This window comes from Nicotiana tabacum, chromosome 19 (assembly GCF_000715075.1).
Source record: "Nicotiana tabacum cultivar K326 chromosome 19, ASM71507v2, whole genome shotgun sequence".
Classification (NCBI taxonomy): domain Eukaryota; kingdom Viridiplantae; phylum Streptophyta; class Magnoliopsida; order Solanales; family Solanaceae; genus Nicotiana; species Nicotiana tabacum.
Window position 1 is genome coordinate 132,000,711 of NC_134098.1, and position 19,203 is coordinate 132,019,913.

General features: G+C 37.1%; 1 protein-coding gene across 14 annotated transcripts; it reads left to right on the forward strand.

Annotated features, from left to right (window-relative positions):
- The first annotated feature begins 64 nt into the window (after window positions 1-64).
- Window positions 65-18,673, forward strand: LOC107806587 (uncharacterized). Of its 14 annotated transcripts, none has more exons than XM_075238648.1 (13): window positions 65-196; window positions 281-1,361; window positions 1,889-2,080; window positions 2,273-2,473; window positions 3,775-3,894; window positions 3,982-4,090; window positions 15,017-15,268; window positions 15,342-15,454; window positions 15,660-15,724; window positions 16,413-16,657; window positions 16,749-16,896; window positions 18,202-18,242; window positions 18,320-18,673. In XM_075238648.1, exons 4-13 carry the CDS (start codon window positions 2,369-2,371, stop codon window positions 18,442-18,444), a joined length of 1,323 nt encoding a protein of 440 aa, XP_075094749.1. In that variant the 5' UTR covers window positions 65-196; window positions 281-1,361; window positions 1,889-2,080; window positions 2,273-2,368; the 3' UTR covers window positions 18,445-18,673. The 14 variants fall into 14 exon arrangements, with proteins under 14 accessions (XP_075094749.1, XP_075094748.1, XP_016486252.2 ...); XM_075238647.1 differs by having other exon boundaries at window positions 281-365; XM_016630766.2 differs by having other exon boundaries at window positions 281-365; window positions 2,323-2,473.
- The last annotated feature ends 530 nt before the right edge of the window (window positions 18,674-19,203 follow it).

Consider the following 19,203-nt stretch of genomic DNA (forward strand, 5'->3'; position numbering starts at 1 on the left):
CCCCCCCCGCCAAAAAAAATGTATAGAAAACACCACTATATATCCTCATATTTCCAGTTGATCACCGGTAATATAAAATTTTAATCAATATTCTCTATAAGCACCGCTGGTTTCTCAGCTAAATCACGAACTCCTCCGACCGGCAAAGGGCGTCGGCATCAGCGATTCGGATTCGGCGACTACTCTTCTCTTCTCTGTATGTCTCTCTCTTCTTTCGTCTCTTTTGTAGTATTATTTTTGTTTAATTTGTTTCATCCTCGTTTGTTTTGATTTAATGTAGTGAATCATTCTTCTATAACTGTCGGCTATCAGTGAATTGGTTCAATTTCATGGCGAAGGAGATGGTATAGAATGAAGAATGAAAGGTTGAATATGATGCGTAATTTTTGGATAGAAATTTGCAGTTACTGAGAAACCAACCAAATTATGCATTTGGGCGTCACAATTTGTTATTGGAAAATTCGAATAGAATATTCTCAGAAATAATAATTTAAATTTCTTAATTCAAGTGACAAAGGTTGGTTGAGGGAGTTGTGACTTAGGTCACAAATTCAAGTTCCCAGGGCTTAGTTCAAGTGCCAAAGGTAGAGGAAGCAAGTGAAATAACAAGAAGCACCTAAATTTAGTTTAAGTTATAACATTCATACTTCATGGGGGAAAGGAAACAGAGATTTGGTCTTAATGCGACTGGAATCTGAAGCTGAGAATGAATATTAACCGTCCTCTTCAGAGAGCTGTAGTAATTTGTTATGCATATTTGTTTTCATAGTGCCGTAGTTGTTTGCATAGAGAGATTTGGCAACTTTAAGAGAAGGTTGATGAATGGTATTCTTTGACTTAACTTCCTCGCATCTGCGATGAAAGCTCACATTTCCTTCACACAGAGATGTGTTTTATACTGACCGTGATGGTAGCTCAGATTTCCTTCATTTAATGATGTGTTTTATAGTACTAAAAGGTCTATGACAACTGAGAGCAAATATTTAGGATGTTCAAACTTGTCTCGACTCGGAAATGAGCATTACAGTGGTTTGCTTGGTCTTACCAAACTCAGACAAGTTCAGTTGAGCCGATTATGAGTCAACCTCAAGTTGTTACCCTGTGTATTCAGTACATCTATTGGTTATTGAGTCAAGCTCTAACTAAGTATAATAAATTAAGAAAACACACCCATGGAAAAGAAAACCAAAAGGAAGAGTGTGTTCAAGTTTGACTACTTATTAACAGAAAAAATTGTCCAAGCTTAGTTTGATGGGTTAACCAGATTAACTATGTTGAAGTACCAGCTAATCAGCTAGAGAGGATTTGCAAATTGACTCATTCTCAATTTACACACTAAATTCAGTTTTGCTCAATAGTCGGTATCTATCTTGCTGCGTCCTTTATCCTTAGTTTTTCCTATTTTACATCTGTGCTTCTTATGTTGTTTTCAAAGTGTAGCATACTACTGCTTGCTCAAATCCTTCTTAGGCATAATGTTTAACTACACATTAAAGTAACAAAATCATGCCTACACCAAATGTGCTCCATGATCCATAAGTGTTTTCATGAAAATTTGATCCCTAAAATTATGTCAATAGCTAATTTGTTTCACTATTGTTATACTTTATTTTACATAATAGTTTATCATCTTGTTAACATCGATATCGATTGTAATATTATCTGGTGCTATTTTACATAATAGTTTATCATCATCATCATCTTGTTGACCACGATTGTAACTGCTGCTATCTTTTAGATCCATATCACCTAGTGCTGGAAAGCCATATTACTTTAACATTATGGCTCTATAATATATAAGAGAGGATAACCAGGCACCTGATGGTCAACATGCCTGCTTCATTTTGTCATTTCATGTGTTGTTGACACATTCATCTGAATTTGCCAGGTAGAAAGCACCGCTTCGAATTTTCTTACATTTCAATTCCATCTCCGCTGCATTTCTTTGCTCTGCTTAACGCTGACAGCAACAAAGTACCCACCTTTCTTCTCTCATCCATCAGTGTTCTCCTTTTTCCTATGTTAGACCTTCATATCGATTGCACTCTAATTCTGATCCGCTTCCTCTCTCTGGTTACTGGTAAGTGCTGAATTTACAAATTTAACTTTCTAAAGCAGCTTTTTTTAGATTGGAAATAATGTCTAGGGCAAAATAAATATTGTGTAGGATTAGGGGCGGAAAATATTATTGTTTAAAGTTGGATATTGAGTTTAATTTTCGGGATGTGAATAATTTTCACCCTACCAATAATAATTGTCATTATGATTAAAGGCCTCTTTTGGGGGTTTAATAAATTTCCCTTCCCGCCCTTTGGAGAGAAGGGCTGCCCCCAAAATCTGCAGCGAGTAGTAGAAACTAGAAGAAGAAATGGAGTTCACACTCAGTGGGAATGGACTGAAGGCATTCGCCCGATGCATCACGTGCCTCGCACGCATTGGCAATGAGCTCGTCATTCAAGCCTCTTCTTCCCAGGTGAACACTACTTTGGTTTATTTATTTATTTCTTTTCAGAGTCTTAGAATCAATTAATTGATCATAACTTTATAATTTTCTTGATAGTCCCTTAGTGTTTGGTGCTCTGTAATAAGTTAGCTGAAGAACTAAAAGTATATGGATGTAATTTTGGGATTGCTTTTGCTCCATAACTTCGTGCTCTTACAGTAATTAGGGTTTTGTTATTAACGAGGTTGTATAAAGAAGCTTCAGATTATGTTGTGGGCATATGAGGCGTAAACTAAAATAAACGAAAGCTGGACCTTGATTGATGCAATATCCAAGCATGAACACCGCTGTCCCATGAAAAAAAACTTATCCGTGCCCATTTTCTACACCGAGCAAATGAATGTAAGATCTTTTATATAAACTTGTACAACTTACCTCATATGTATTCACACTTTAATTTGTGACTTTTATGATTAAATTGCTTGATTTCGCATAAATCAGATAAGTATATTTCCACCTCCAAGCCTGGTCGCAAAGACCTAATGCATAGAGTTGTTGGTAGTCATACAATAATAGAGTTGCAAACTTCTAGGGGGGAGCAAATATTGTCCTGGTTTGTACCTAGGATATATAGGGTTGGGTTCCATATTTAGGATCAGACTCTTGATAATTGAGCTAACCCCCTTCGGAATTAGATATTTGTCAGCTTAGAGTAAATTGCATCGTTCTCTTTTCTGATATAACAAAGTGATGATGATATGAGTTAAGCTAAATGAAAGAAATGAGAATTTATATCGCCCACCCCAACTTATTTGGGACTGAGGCGTAGTAATAGTTGTTGTATCTGATATAACAAGGTCCCTGATGATTCAACAATGTTTGACAAAGGGCAAATCAGTGTTGTCAAAGACGCGCTTTAAGTGCGCTTAAGCCCTGAAGCGATGCACAAAGCATGTTGAGGCTTCAATGTCATCATCAAGGCTCTAAGGCATATTTTCTTTGCCAATGAGCGTACTTCTGAAGAGGCGACACTAAACAATTGATATTTCACTATATTGTTATTTTTTTAAAATTTCTTTGTCCTCATATTTGTTTTTCATGCCTATAAATAATTATTACTCTTGGACTGCACATATATATTTATATATTTTTTTCTCTATTTGCGCCTTTCTTCATTAAAGCCCACATTTTATTTGCGCTTAGTAGAGTTTTTTTGCGCTTTTCGCCTTTGATAACACAGGGAAAAATTGGTCTCATCTTGTTAAACCGGAAACCATCAAAATGGATGTGAAATTAAAGTTCCCAGTTCATTGTCTCTTTATTTTTGGCAGCTCACATGTCACACTCTCAACTCCTCAAGATCTGCCTATCAATCAATGACATTTGAACCTGATTTTTTTGATGTCTACACCGTCTTGGGTCCACATGTGCAATGTAGTGTGCTCTTGAAGGTATATGCTTTTAGCAATGCAATGCTGCATCGTCTAAAATGTGTTGGTTACCCGACTGTTGAATTTTCACTTACCTTATTTTTACAGGCTATTTGTGCTGTTTTAAGAACACCAATTGCTAGTATTGATCATTTGAGTGTGTCATTGCCTAATCCTGATGCATCAAAGGTGCAATGGACATTGAACTGCCATAATGGTAAGACTTTCTCTATAGTATTTCTTTTCATTTTTTCCAACTTTTTCAGGATTTAACCAAATAGAAGGAAAATACATTTCTGGTTAGGAGCCTATAGATTAGGACGAAACATCTTTAATTTGACGGATGAACCGTGTAGAGACTCTCGCAGCTTTAGTGTCAAAGGTCTGGTAAATGTTACTCCCTCCGTTTCAATTCAGATGAGCTATTTTGACTCGGCACGAAGTTTAAGAAAAAAGAAGAAGACTTTTGAAACTTGTGGTCTTAAAAGCTTAAGGGGGTAAAAGCTTTGTGGGGTGATGATATATGCGTGGCTATAAAAGCTTCTCATTAAGGGTAAAATGAAGAGTTTAAAGTTGAATTATTTTTAAATTTAGAAATGTGTCATTTATTTTGGAACAGACAAAAAAGGAAAGTACCTCATCTAATTTGAAACGGAGGGAGTACTATGATTCTCATGAATCAATGGTCACTTTTTTTTATCTTCCATGCTTTTTCTTCACATTTTGGTCACAGTGTGATATAATACCAAAAGGGAGAAGATAGAAAGGTAAAGGAAACATCAGAATGGAGAGAAACTAAGAAAGAAAGCTAAGAGGGAGAGTATAACGGCTCAGACCAAACTGCTAAGGTATTGTCCGCTCCTTGGGGCCTCACATTTTTTTCCCCTTGGGCTTTGGTCCAAAAGGCGCTTCAACAATTGAAATCCTTTGCTCGCCTTTTATGGCCTCTAACTTTCCCTTCCTATTCAGTTATGGGATTTGCCTAAGGAAAATAGGGCTGTGCATAATATAGTAAATACCGAATTACCGTATCGAAACCGAAACTTTTGGTATATGGTATCCGGTATTTTGGTCTTTGGTATGGTATTTGGTTTAAGTTTTTAAAATAATTTGGTATTAGGTATGATATTTGGTATTTAAAAAAATAATACCGAAATACCAATACCGTACCGAAATATATACTAAATTAACATACTAAGTTAAATAATACTTTTCTTTGGCATTCATGTTGAGATTGGCTGTAAAGCCAATGTACTTCTTTAGAAAAATGGAAGAACAAGGTAGGATGCAGGTTCTGATTCTTACTCTCTAGGTTGCTAAGCAGTTTAACGTAATGTTTTAACGGTTTTAAGGTGCTTTTTTCTCCGTTACTCTTGTATTGTTGTTGCATATGTTGGATTAGTCTATGTTGTATTCTCTAATTTCAACAATTAACTCTAAGCAAATAATATGATAATTTCAATGATCAAGTTTATTCCTTTATGTACTTTTTTTCTCTTAGTTGATATTTGATGCTTTTGGACAAAGATTTTGTCAACAGGCAGGTGAGCTTAGAACGTTTTTATTGAGTACTTCATTTAAAAATATTATAGTCTATGGCTCTATGCACTAGTTAATATTCAAGCCGAATAAACTGAAATTACCGGACCGAAAGGAGAAAAGTCGAACCATACCTAATTACATTCGGTATGGTATTGATATAGCATCTTAAGAAACTAAATACCAAAAGTACTGAACTGGTGCACTAAGCTCCCGTTATGCGTGGGACTCGGAGAATGGCCGAACTACAAGGGTCTGTTGTACGCAGCCTTACCCTGTATTTCTGCAAGAGACTGTTTCCACGGCTCGAACCTGTGACCTCCTGGTCACATGGCAGCAACTTTTCCAGTTACCGAACCGAAATGATTAAATACCGTACCGTACCGTTCGATGAACCCTAAAGGAAAGTATTATAGTGAACCTCCTTTTGAATTCAATGATTAGCGGTTTGTAGGCTGTTACGAGGTATGGTCTCTGATACCACTTGTAATGCCCCATGCCTAATTGCCAAGGTATTGTCAGCTCTGGTCTAACCTTTGGGTTTGTCCATTTGGTTATAATCTTGTGAGAAGTATAGCACGAAAATGTTTTATTAATTATGTCTAAAGTGTTAGTACAATGCCCTATTTATATACAATGATTACATGATAATATGTATCTACTTCCCGACGTAGGACACTATACATTACTAACTATTTAACACTCCCCCTCAAACCGGTGCATATAAATCATATGTACCGAGCTTGTTACATATGTAACTAATACGAGAACCAGTAAGACACTTGGTAAAAATATTTGCAAGCTCATCATTTAACTCTACAAACTTTGTAACAATATCTCCTGAGAGTATCTTTTCTCTGATAAAGTGATAGTCGATCTCAATGTGTTTAGTCCTCTCATGGAACACCAGATTTGACGCAATATGAAGAGCATCTTGATTATCACACACCAGTTCCATCTGATTGATTTCTCCGAACTTCAACGCCTTGAGCAACTACTTGATCCAAACTAGCTCACACGTTGTCATAGCCATGGCCCGATATTCTGCTTCTGCGCTAGATCGAGCAACTACATTTTGTTTTTTTGTTTTTTCAAGAGACCAAATTACCTCCTACTAGAACACAATATGCAGACGTAGAACGTCTATCAGAAGCTGATCCTGCCCAATCAACATCTGTGTACCCAACAATTTGCTCATGGCCTCGATCCTCGAATAGTAATCATTTGCATGGAGCTGACTTTATATATCGAAGAATGCGAACGATATCCCAGTGACTATCACAGGGAGAATCCATAAACTTACTTACAACACTCACATGAAAAGAAATATCAGGTTTAGTCATAGTCACTGTGAGGTAATTCAATTTGCCAACCAACCTCTTATATCTCGTAGGATCGGTAAGAGGCTCCCCCTGTCCTAGAAGAGTCTTAGCATTCAGATCCATATGAGTGTCAACAGGTTTGCAGCCCATCATTCCAGTCTCCTCAAGAATGTGTAAGGCATACTTTCGCTGTGAAATAACAATACCTGAGCTAGACTGAGCGACCTCAATATCTAGAAGATAGTTCAATCTGCCCAAATCCTTAGTTTGGAAGTGCTAAAAGAGATGCTGCTTCAGATTAGTAATACTATCCTAATCATTGCCAGTAATAACAATATCATCAACATAAATCATCAGATAAATACACAAATTAGGAGTAAAATGCCGATAAAATATAGAGTGATCAACTTCACTATGAGTCATGCCGAACTCCTGAATAACGGTGCTGAACTTATCAAACCAAGCTCGAGGGGACTATTTCAAACCATATAGTGACTTGCGCAATCGGCATACAAGACCACTAGACTCCGCCTGAGCAACAAAATCAGGTGGTTGCTCCATATAACTTCTTCTTCAAGATCACCGTGGAGAAAAACATTGTTAATGTCTAACCGATAAAGAGGGCAATGCCGTACAACAACCATGGACAAAAAGAGGCGAACAAATGCTACTTTAGTCACGGGAGAGAGAGTGTCACTATAATCAAGCCCAAATATCTGAGTGTATCCTTTTGCAAAAAGACGAGCCTTAAGCAGATCAACCTGGCCATCTGGGCCGGCTTTGACTGCATAAACCCAACGATAACCTATAGTAGACTTACCCGAAGGAAGAGGAACAAGCTCCCAAGTGTCACTTGCATGTAAAGCAGACATCTCGTCAACTATAGCCTGTCGCCATCCTCACCGACTTAAGGGATGGAAACAATGGGCAAAAATGATATAAAAGCATAATGAGGTGATGATAACTTAAACCGACATAATGAGGATTAGGATTAAGTGTGGATCGTTCACCTTTTCGGAGTCCAATTGGTGGACCAGGAGGAGACACGTCTGCAGTAGGTGCAGAATCTGATGATGGACGTGAATTACCTGGGCCTGATGGTGGACGTGGACGACGATGATAAGTCAAGAGTGGTGGCCTTGCGGCTGGGGATGTAGGAGGAGCAACTGTAGACTCCTCAAAAGTATGTATAGGTAGTTGTGGTTGTGGTGGTGCTGTTGATGTGGATTCCTCACAAGTAGGTACATGTAAGATCTCAGATATACTAAGATGATTAGAAGAAGTAAAGTAAGGTTAACAACAACAACAAAAAATCCAGTGTAATCCCAAAAGTGGGGTGCGGGGAGGGTAGTGTGTACATAAACCTTACCCTAACCCTATAAAAGTAGAGATGTTGTTTTCGATAGACCCTCGGCTCAAGGAACAGTAAAAATAAAGTAACATGACCATGCTTAGTACATGATCCAATAATACACACTTAACATTTCTCAAAAAAGAACAGAGCAGTCTAGTGTTGTTGAAAGTGTAAAAGCTATATATTAAACAGCCTCTGATGCTGGTGTAGAATATAATTTCATCTAAAAGTGTCTAATTTGCCTAATTCTTTACACTAGGTATATACAAAGACTACGTGAATCTATGTGAATAATCCAACTTTAAAGACTTAAATTGCCAAATCAATTTCTAAGATAATAATGCCAGCATAGTCTTGACTTACTCTTACTTCATAAAATAACTGTTATCCACTTTTCATCTAAAAAAATACAAAAAATGAAAACAAGAGTTATAGTTCCTTTTAGGGGAGTACATGGACCGGGTTGGTTCGGTTTTTATCAAAACCGAACCAAACCAAACCATTATATCGGTTTGGATTGGTTCGGTTTTGTCGGTTTTGTCTGGTTTTTCGGGTTTTTGTTACTTAAATATTATTTCAATCTTATTTTGTTAAATTTTTTATAAGTAAATATATGTTTAATAAAAATTTAAAAAATTGACAAACATATTATCTATTAAAATATTATTATGGGAGAATTTACTTAGTAACACATGATAGTTATTTTTTTAGTCGCCTGACAATAATTTTTTTGTTGATGTATACTTTTAAGGTTAATCGAATTTAGTAATTAACATAAAAATCAATACGATACCGAAATAATAATAATCACTTCAAATTCGAAAAAGATATAAAAATTTAATAGATCTTGACATATGAATATGGAAGGACAAAGAGATTGACGCATTTCAGTAACACTTGATAAGAAAGTGATCATATAACCCATTATTTAAGGTTAATAAATATCTAGCACGTCATATTCTGTTAAATATTATATCACGTAAGAGAATCCCAAATATTTCTAGACATTTTTAGAGAAAATTTTGTATAAAATCTTAAAAATATATTAAAAGTTATATATTTATATGTCGGTTTGGTTCGAGTTTTTTTACTCAATACCAAACCAAATCAAACCAAACCTAGTCGGTTTTTTTAATCGGTTTGGTTTGACTTTTCGGTTTGGTGCGGTTTTCCGGTTCGGTTTGTACACCCCTAGTTCCTTTGACTACCTAATCCAGTCCTTTGATTTTTTTTTAAATGATGGTGGTGTCCAGACCAACTTGCACACACCTCGACTATTCCATCGAGCATCTGCTACCCCCACCAACACAATACCGAGTAACTCTGCCACCAATCCTTTGATTATTTTCCATAAGCTTTCAGTAGTCCTTCAAACATGTGAATTTCCGACACTTCAACCATCACGTTTTTTCTTTTCTTTATTCCCCTAACTTTCAGTTATGCACTCTTCTTTCGGAAAACAAAAACAAAATCATGAAAAAGTTGTACAGTCACACCTCTCTATAACCGCCTCGTTTGTTCCGATATTTTTTGGCTTTTATAGTAAATGACTGTTATATACCTACAAAGGTTAGGTGAGTAGCAGCGATACCCCTTTTGAACTGGAAAATAACCAAGAACGACACACTTAAGAACACGAGGAGCTAACTTATCTTTTCCAGGGGCTAAGTTGTGAACAAAACATGTACTCCCAAACACACAAGGAGAAAGAGAGTATAAAGGTGACTTGGGGAACAATACTGAATGTGGAATCTGATTCTGGATAGCACATAAAGGCATTCGATTAATCAAGTTACAAGCTGTAAGAACTACATCGCTCCAAAAATGCAGCGGAACATGGGATTGAATGAGAAATGTGCGAGCAGTTTCAATGAAATGCCTATTCTTTCTCTCTGCTACGCCATTCTGCTGAGGAGTATGCAGACAAAATGTTTGATAGATAATTCCTTGAGAGGTCATAAATTGCTGAAACTGAGAGGATAAGTGCTCTAAAGCATTATCGCTACGAAAAGTACAAATAGAACACCAAATTGATTTTTAATTTCAGCACAAAAATTCTGGAAGATAGAAAACAACTCAGAACGATCTTTCATTAGGAAAATCCAAGTACATCTTGAGTAATCATTAATAAAATTAACAAAATAACAAAATCCTAAGGTTGAACTAACTCTACTAGGACCCCAAATATTAGAATGAACTAAAGAAAAAATTGACTCTTAACGACTCTCAGCACTACGCGAAAAGGTGGCTCGGGTATGTTTTTCAAGTTGACACGACTCACAATCTAGTGTAGATAAACTAGACAAACTAGGCACCATCTTCTGAAGCTTTGATAAACTCGGATGTCCTAAATGTCTGTGAATTAGGTCCGGAGGATCTCTAACTGGACATATAGTGGAGGAATTGAGTGAGTTAAGGTAGTAAAGGCCTTGTGATACAAGCCCTGTGCCAATCGTCTGCCCCGTATTGCGGTCCTGCATGATAAAAGAATCAACAATAAAATATATACAACAATGGAGGGCACGAGTCAAATGACTAATAGATGCAAGACTAAAAGGACAGACATGGACATAAAGAACGGAATTTAGAGTGACAGAAGATGAGAGATTAGCTTGTCCAACTCCTTTTGCTTTAGTTTTGAACCCATTAGCTAAAGTAACAGTAGGAAATCCTGAGACCGTGAATACACAATATTCGACATAAGTAATTTATTACCAAAGATATGATCAGAAGCTCCTGAGTCCATGACTCACGGTCCAAGAGTACTAGATTGATAAACACAAGCAAAAGAATTACCAGCAACATGAGTATCAATCTGAGCAACAGAGTTTACTTGTGGAGATGTCTGCTTACTTTCTTGATGCCGAAGTAACTCATTATATTCCCCTTCAGATAAAGAAATTCCTTGGTTACCTATAGTCTTGGTCTGAGCAACATGAGCATTTATGGGTGGTCGACCATGTAAAGAATAGCACACTTCACGAATGTGTCCAAATTTATTACAATAAGAACACTTGGGCCGAGATCTCCCAAAACGACCTCCTCCTCGTCGATTCTCCATAGCTTGAGATGTTTGATTTTCCATTGTCTGATATGTGAGAATAGAGGAGTCAACGGTTGGTGGTGAGACCACTGTGTGACTGGTGGCGCAGCAAGACGAAGCAATATAGAGAATAGTTTAGAAACTGTAGGAACCGAAGGACTAGCCAAAATTTGGTCTCCCACTGAGTCAAGGTCATTAGGCGGTCCACTAGCAACTGTAGGAACCGAAGAACTAGCCAAAATTTGGTCTCCCACTGAGTCAAGGTCATTAGGCGGTCCACTAAGTGTAAGAACTAGAAACATCTTCTGTCGTTGCTCTTGTTTTTCAACACTAGCCGTGACTGGCATCAACTTCTAAAATTTCTCCATAATTGCCTGCACTTGTTCCAAGTAGGTAGAAATATACAAATTCTTGTTTCTTAAGTTTGTCATCCGAGATATCATATCATAAAAACGAGATATGTCATTAGTGTATAAAGTACGAGCCTTCTTCCAAACTGAATAACATGTCTGGAATGGACGAAACAAAGGCATTAACTTGGAATCAATCAATCACCATAACAAACAACATAATTGAGCATCAATTTTCTCCTAGAGTGCTTTGGCCTTTTCATCCCCATCACTAGTCTTCTTGGCTAGGTGATCTTGAACACCTTGACCCTTGCACCACAACTCAACAGAAGAAGCAGGCTAAGTAGTTTGAACTTCCTCCAGAACCCATATTTTTAGAACCAAAAATATCAAGTCCCAAAGACATTGTTGGACCAAATAGCACAGACAATCAAGAACAATAAAAACGCACAAGAACAATGAAGAGAAAACACTGTATCTCACCGGATAATTAAAAGGTCGTCGGAATTTGATGGAATTTGGATGGATAGGCTCGGAATAGCCTCGCGAGCAAGCTGTCCAAAAGAACTTTTGTCAGAAACTGGCCGGAGGGCAGCTCACGCGCCGACGCGTGAGGAGATCTCGTCGGAATTTTCCTCCTTATGGTCGGCGCGTGTGGTGGTATTTTCCGGCGGGGTTTGCTGGGGTTTGGTCGCAGGAGGGTGTAGGACCCTGTGGTTGTGTTGGTTTTAGCACAACACTGAGGGAAAAGTAGGTGACGCAATAACAACCCTAGAAGTCGCCGTAAATTGACACACGACGACTGTCTGGCGGAGTTTTCTTTCCCGGATGTTTCTCACCAACGCTCTGATACCATGTGAGAAGTATAGCACGAAAAAGTTTTATATTTCTTATCTAAAGTGTTGTACAATGCCATATTTATATACAGTGATTACATAATAATAGGTATCTAATTCCCGATGTGGGAGTTTGACTAGGCACGGAGTTTAAGAAAAAAAAAAGAACTTTTGAAACTTGTGGTCTTAAAAGCTTAAGGAGTAAAAGCTTTGTGGAGCCATGACATTTTTGTGGTTTAAAAAGCTTCTCGTTAATGGCATAATGGGTAAAACGAAGAGTTTAAAATTAAATTATTTCCAAATTTAGAAATATGCCATTTATTTTGGAACAAACTAAAAATGAAAGTACCTCATCTAATTTGAAACGTAGGGAGTAATAGGTATCTACTTCCCGACGTGGGACACTATACATTACTAACTATTTAACAAATCTAAAAGACCCCTCAAAAATTGAATTCCCAACTCGTCCTACTAGGCCCCTAACATTCCCCTCCCATTCCAATGTTGTATTTGCCTAAAACAAGCTCACGTCGAACCCTTCGAGTTCAAAAACCAACCGATGGTTCTTAGATTATTATATTCATTAGCACAATATACACTATGTTCCCATTTATAAACTTTACCTCACCAAAAAAAAATAATGTTCCTATTTATAAATTAGGGAACATGAACAAAGTAGAACTCTTAAGAGAACTGAGACTCAATATTGAACAAAAGGGCAACGGAAAAATCAAACTAAATTTTGTAATAATATCGCAGGATAAAACCTTGGCGTAGCTGGTAAAGTTGTTGTCATGTGACCCGGAAGGTCACGGGTTTGAGCCGTGGAAACAACCTCTTGTAGAAATGCAGGGTAAGGTTGCGTACAATAGACCCTTGTGGTCCGGCCCTTCCCCGAACCCCGTGTATAGCGGGAGCTTAGTGCACCGGGCTGTCCTGCTGCGGGATAAAATATATTTATCTAATCATAATTTGGTTAAAGAATAAAAATAAAATAAATGTAAACTAATCTGAAGAAATCTAGAGTCTGATATAAAATATCTCATTTTTAGAAGCTGCATCATGCTGTCTTGGTGGGCGAAAACTCGACCCACTGTAATCAATGATTAGGATAAATCGAACCGAATGATAGTATTATCTTGACTGTTGATCCTTTCACTGAGTGATAGTTTTTATGGGTTCTTTCTGAGAAGGGTTTCCTTTTGGAAGGTTTTCATGGTTATGTATGGGGAAAAAATGAGTGAATCACCTTACATTAACTCCGTATTGAGCGGAAAGACAAGTTCCTCAAGGTGGTCAAGTCGTTACTTTTTATACTGTCTTGCAGAACCATTGTCTCCAACTTCCAAAATCTCAAAATAACTGAGAGTGATTGTCGAGATAACCTCCCTACCATAGCTGCACCGATGCCGTGAAACCAGTGTTGTCAAAGGCAGAAAGCTCTAAAAAGCGCTCTAGGTGCTTTAAGCGCAATTTAAGTGTGGGCTTTAGTAAAAAAGGCATAATGAAGGACAAAAATACAATTATATATGTAAGTTCAGAAAAAAGTAATAAATTCATTCTTAATGTTTTCCTCAACAACTAATATACTTATTTGCCGATTATATTTGTTGTTTAGTACCACTTCATTCAAGATAGAACTCATGGGCAATGAGTGCTCCCGCATTAGTGCATTCCCTACACTGAAGCGTAGCTTAAGCGAGGCGAAACACTGTTCTTGAGCTTTTCTGGGCTTCAGGGTTTAGACACGCCTTAAATGAGCCTTTGACAAAAACGGTTTCAGTTGAATGCTGAGGATAGGGTTATTTGGTAGAGGAGAGTGTGATGATTATGTTCATAGATATGGATATTAAGAGTGCCACGCGATGAATTAGAATTTATGCTCCTATACTAAGATCGATGCACTACCAAAAAGAGGGAAAGGAGAAAGGTAAGGAAAAGATACGGAGGGGAATTTATAGGAGAGGTGAGGGAGAGATAATAAAAAGATCCGTAGTTTTCAGATCCTATCTAATTAAATGATAAAGATAATTTCAAACTAAAGCAAGTTATAATAACAATGAATAGGATGTAATAAATGATAAGTTCAAGTATGGTCTAATAGATAAATTTGACATATCATAAGAATCTAAAAAGATAATTACAAAAATAATTGTAAAAATAATGTGGAAAATGATACGGAAATTTAGCAAGATAATATCAAAAGTAAACAATAGTTTGGCTTTTCTAGTATAAAATCTCTTATATCTTTAGGGATGCATCTTAAGGAACCTGGGTTTTCCAAGTATGAAATTTAAAACAACTTAAAAATAATATATGTTACATACTTTTTTTTGCCAGATTCTTAAAGGAGTATCATTGGAATATTGCGAGTATGTAGTTTGTCATATTTTAATCTCCTGGAAGTGTTATGCTTACCATTTGTTATATTTTAATCTCCTGGAAGTAATGCTTAATATTTTTATTTGTAATAGTTTTCAACATTTTCTGTTTTAAACTTTCCTGAGCACTTATTAGCAGTCTTTGAGTTGAGCTTTCACAATTTTTTTTTATTTATTTCATTGATGACATTTAATCACAATTTTGTTGCTGTAAAATAGTGCTTGTGTTTTATGGAGGTCTTTGTAATGTTTGCTGAACCTTCTTTTTTGTTTCCAGTTGATGTATAGCACCATCTCCTTACCATGCTAATTTTACAGGTATGAGGAAAGCTTATTGGATTACCTGCAATGTTGAACCTGACATACAACACCTATCCCTTGATAGGAGAAAGCTTCCAAGCAACTTTGTGGTGAGGCCTCGTGATCTGAACAGGTTATTGTCCAACTTCCAAACAACCCTTCAGGAGATCACAATCATTGCTACCAATCCAACTTCCTTGCCTCCTGATGCTGCAACTGAAATTGGAGGGAAAGCTGTTGAGCTCAGAAGTTATATAGACCCAACAAAAGGTATAGTGGGTTTTCTTTTTGTTTTCTCTTGCTTGTTTGTAGGCAGTTTTAAACTTTAGATCTTTCTTTGTAGACAATGATTCATCACTACACACTCAGTTGTGGATAGATCCCACTGAAGAGTTTGTGCAGTACAATCATATTGGAAACCCTGTGGATGTGACCTTTGGAGTGAAGGAATCGAAGGTATCCTCATTTCTCGTCTCTGATAGGAACTTTTCTAATCCAACTAAGCCTTTTCCAAGTCTGAAACCTTTTTCTTGATTTATTTCATTGATGGCATGTAATCACAATTTTGTTGCTGTAAAATAGTGCTTTTGTTTTATGGAGGTCTTTGTAATGTTTGCTGAACCTTTGTTTTTGTTTCTTCTTTTGCAAATTTTCTATTCAGGCTTTCCTTTCTTTCTGTGAGGGATGTGAAGTTGACATACAGTTCTATTTTGATAAAGCTGGCGAGTAAGATAATCTTACACTCTCTGCTTCTCCATTGACATCAGTTCGTTGTTTTTTTTTACCGTCCTTGTCTTCAGTAAGAGGAACTCTTTATGTTTAGGATATTTGCACAGAAAGCTATTGTGAAGTCAGGACATACTCCATACTTTTGCCTCCATATCAGCACTTGTTGGCTTGGATGGTTGATCAGTAATTCAAATGAATATAATACTAATCTGCTCTCATCACAATGATAATTTAGATTGTATGGTTTTTGTAAAACGGCTTAATGAGGAGGATATTCACTTACTATTACTAAGAAAGTGAAAGAAAAGGTGAACGCAATAACGTCAAAAGACATGTCTGCTACTTAATCAATTTGGCTAGCATGTTTAAATTAATTGCAGTTGATTATTGTGGGAAATAAGGTTGGCATCTCTCCTGACAAGACGGGTCACAACTTTTGGCTTTACCTGTTACTGGACCCAGTACATACTACTTCGGAGTCTCGTGGATCTAGTGTATGGACCATGTTAAACTACTAATGAATGTACATTTGTGTGCATATGTGCGTCTCTTCAATTATTATGACCTTCGATTTTTAATGTCGTTCAATTTCAATTCTTTAGTAGATTTCTTCTTTGCTGTTTTAGGCACAAGTTTTTTGTTTTCATATAAGATTTTCTTCTAATCGAACTGAATTCATGGACAGGCCAATTCTAATGGCTCCAAAATTTGGTTTAGATGATGGCTCCATCTCAACTTTTGATGCCACCTTGGTACTTGCAACCATGCTTATGTCACAGCTCAATACTGCTGGCTCCTCTGAAAATCCACAAGTTGCTGGTACTTCCCATGGTGAGGCTAATGATGGAAGACAGGCCCCACCCCAAGAGAGATCAAAAGGGAATTCTGGGCTTCCATCTGATCAGACCAGGATTTGGTCCGATCTTTCAGGTTATTATTCTCTGAACTCTTGTTTATAGATGGTACAAGATATTTGATGGTAATATTTACTTAATTGTCATAAATTTCAACTATAAAACAGGAAGCAGAACAAAAGGTGGTAATGATGCTGAACCTGGAGGGGGTAGAAATGAAAACAATATTGAGCTAAGGGAAATTCACCGAATTGGTGCAATACACATATCTGAAGCTGGAGCTGCTGGAAGAGATATGTCTGATATACATAATGAGTATCCTAAACTTATTTTGCTGTCAAAGTTATTAGCAATTTTAATGCTCCATTTTAAAACCTATTATTAACTGCAAAATATAAGCTAAAGTGGTTAAAGCTAGCCAACATACAAACAAAACAAACAACAACCCCAGTATAATCCCACTAGTGGGGTCTGGGGAGGGTAGTGTGTACGCAGACCTTACCCCTACCCTGGGGTAGAGAGGCTGTTTCCGATAGAACCCCCAGCTCCCTCCCTCCAAGAACTCCCCACCTTGCTCTTGGGTGACTCAAACTCACAACCTCTTGGTTGGAAGTGGAGGGTGCTTACCACTAGAGCAACCCACTCTTGTCTTAAAGCTAGCCAACATGTCAAGTAAATTTGGTTTGCCAAAGTTTCAATTATAGGTACATATTTTACAACCTATCGAGGGGTAAGAAGTGTGGGGTTTTGGTCCCAAACTATTGGGGTAGCCTTGATAAGCCTCGATATGTATGAAATGTCTCAGGGAATATGACTCTCAGGTCTGGTTTGGATTGATACAGTAAATTTTTCGGGGAGAAACCTTTGTCCATCTGAAGCTAATATAATGGGAAGGTATTTATACGACAAGGCACCTATATCAACCGTTCCAAATTTCTTGCATATTTTCTTCTGCATTTTCCACGTGGTTGTTCCAGGTTGTAGTGGATAACATGTTATGCTGAGTCAGCTCTCTTTACGTTAAGTGGTCATTTGGCTGCCCTCATAAGAAAAGTAATCCAATGAAATTCCTTATCTAATAGTACACTGTTTCATTTGAAATATTAAAGCTCTGCATCACTGATGTAATATCTACTTGACTAGTTTTCAAGTATAAAACTCTACATAACTTATGCAGTGTTGGTTTCCGATATTAAACTCTATTTACGTGCATACATAATTTATACGTGAATCTAAATATTATTTTATGCGGGATAGAATCTGAAATAATAATGTATATTAGCAATTCAAGGATAAAGTATCGGAAAGACAAAATTACCCTTATAGTAGGCAATCTCTGCATATCAATCCCTAGGTTATTCATTGCATAGCAATTCATGTTATAAACCCTTGTTTAAGTAGTCCCTTAACCAAACAACCCCTAGCGGTATCTAGGATAGACATAGTAACTAGATGAAACCGCATATACACACACACACACACACGCTCCAATCATCCAGATGATCTATGTGAGCGAGATAATGGATTTTGATGGTGAATTTGAAAATTGGTGTGAAATTCGAAGTACTTTATAAGTGGACTTCCCAGACGAAAGTGGCTTTTCTTGACAATATCCATTAGCTTCCCTTCTGAGGACAGAAATCATTTGGAAGAACCTCAAGGTTAGTCAGATTCCAACTCTGGTCATTTTAATTTTTCTAGTCTAATCAGCTTAAGATGCTCCAATTGTGTTCTTCAGGCATGACAGATTTGAAAGGTAATGCTTCTCAACACCATCCTAGTAACTGGGTAGATGCAGATGACGACGATGATGAAGAAGATGAGTCGGAGTTGTGTGTTCAATCAACGCCTCCATATCATTAGGAAGGAATACAGCAACTCCAGTTGCTCTGTAATCCTTACAAGCAATTGTTTATTCATGATGTCTGTTGTAAGTATGTACAGTTGTCCTCCCAATGCTCCACTAATCTGACTTTGCACTTGGTTCCCTCTTACCTAAGCAGTCCTCTATGGTTAAATCATGTTTACCATGAATTATAATTGGCCTGCAAGCATATATGATGATACAGCTCATTAGTTTATATTTTGAAAATTTCGTTTTCTCATTCTGGTAAAAGAAAATAACACATGGAGAGAGTCTAGTAACTCAGTACCATACAAATAACAGATCCTTTTGGAATCTTTAATTAATAGAGGATCTTTTGAGTTGCCAAAAATTTAGTCAAGAATCAACTTCCCCGAGTGGTTTGACGTATTGCATAATCTGGAAAGCAGCTTCTTAGTGAAATGATGCCGGCTTCTCCATGTAAAAATTGGCTGATCACTCCTCCATGTTGTAAGTATAAGTGATTTCCGGGATAAGTATAGAAAAGGTTGGCAACAAGTCTCCTTGTTAGTAGATAGGTGTCACCACTCAAATCCCATCAAGTCGTGATGACACCTAACCTAACCCACTAGGCGAACCAACCAACATACAAGACAACCCAAACTGAACATCAAATAAATAATAAAATAAGAACGCGAAATTTAATACAAACCACTCCAAGAACTGCTGTCACAAGTCATGAGCAATTAAAAATAAGAATACTCTTGCAGATATGAGAAAGTACATTATCAGTTTGA

What these genes read in the sequence shown, in the direction of transcription:
- LOC107806587 (XM_016630761.2), top strand. Translation starts at nt 2,369, where the DNA reads ATGGAGTTCACACTCAGTGGGAATGGACTGAAGGCATTCGCCCGATGC. An exon ending in GATTTGGTCCGATCTTTCAG is followed by an intron (nt 16,658 to 16,748) that starts GTTATTATTCTC and finishes ACTATAAAACAG; the next exon opens with GAAGCAGAACAAAAGGTGGT. An exon ending in TCATTTGGAAGAACCTCAAG is followed by an intron (nt 18,243 to 18,319) that starts GTTAGTCAGATT and finishes TGTGTTCTTCAG; the next exon opens with GCATGACAGATTTGAAAGGT.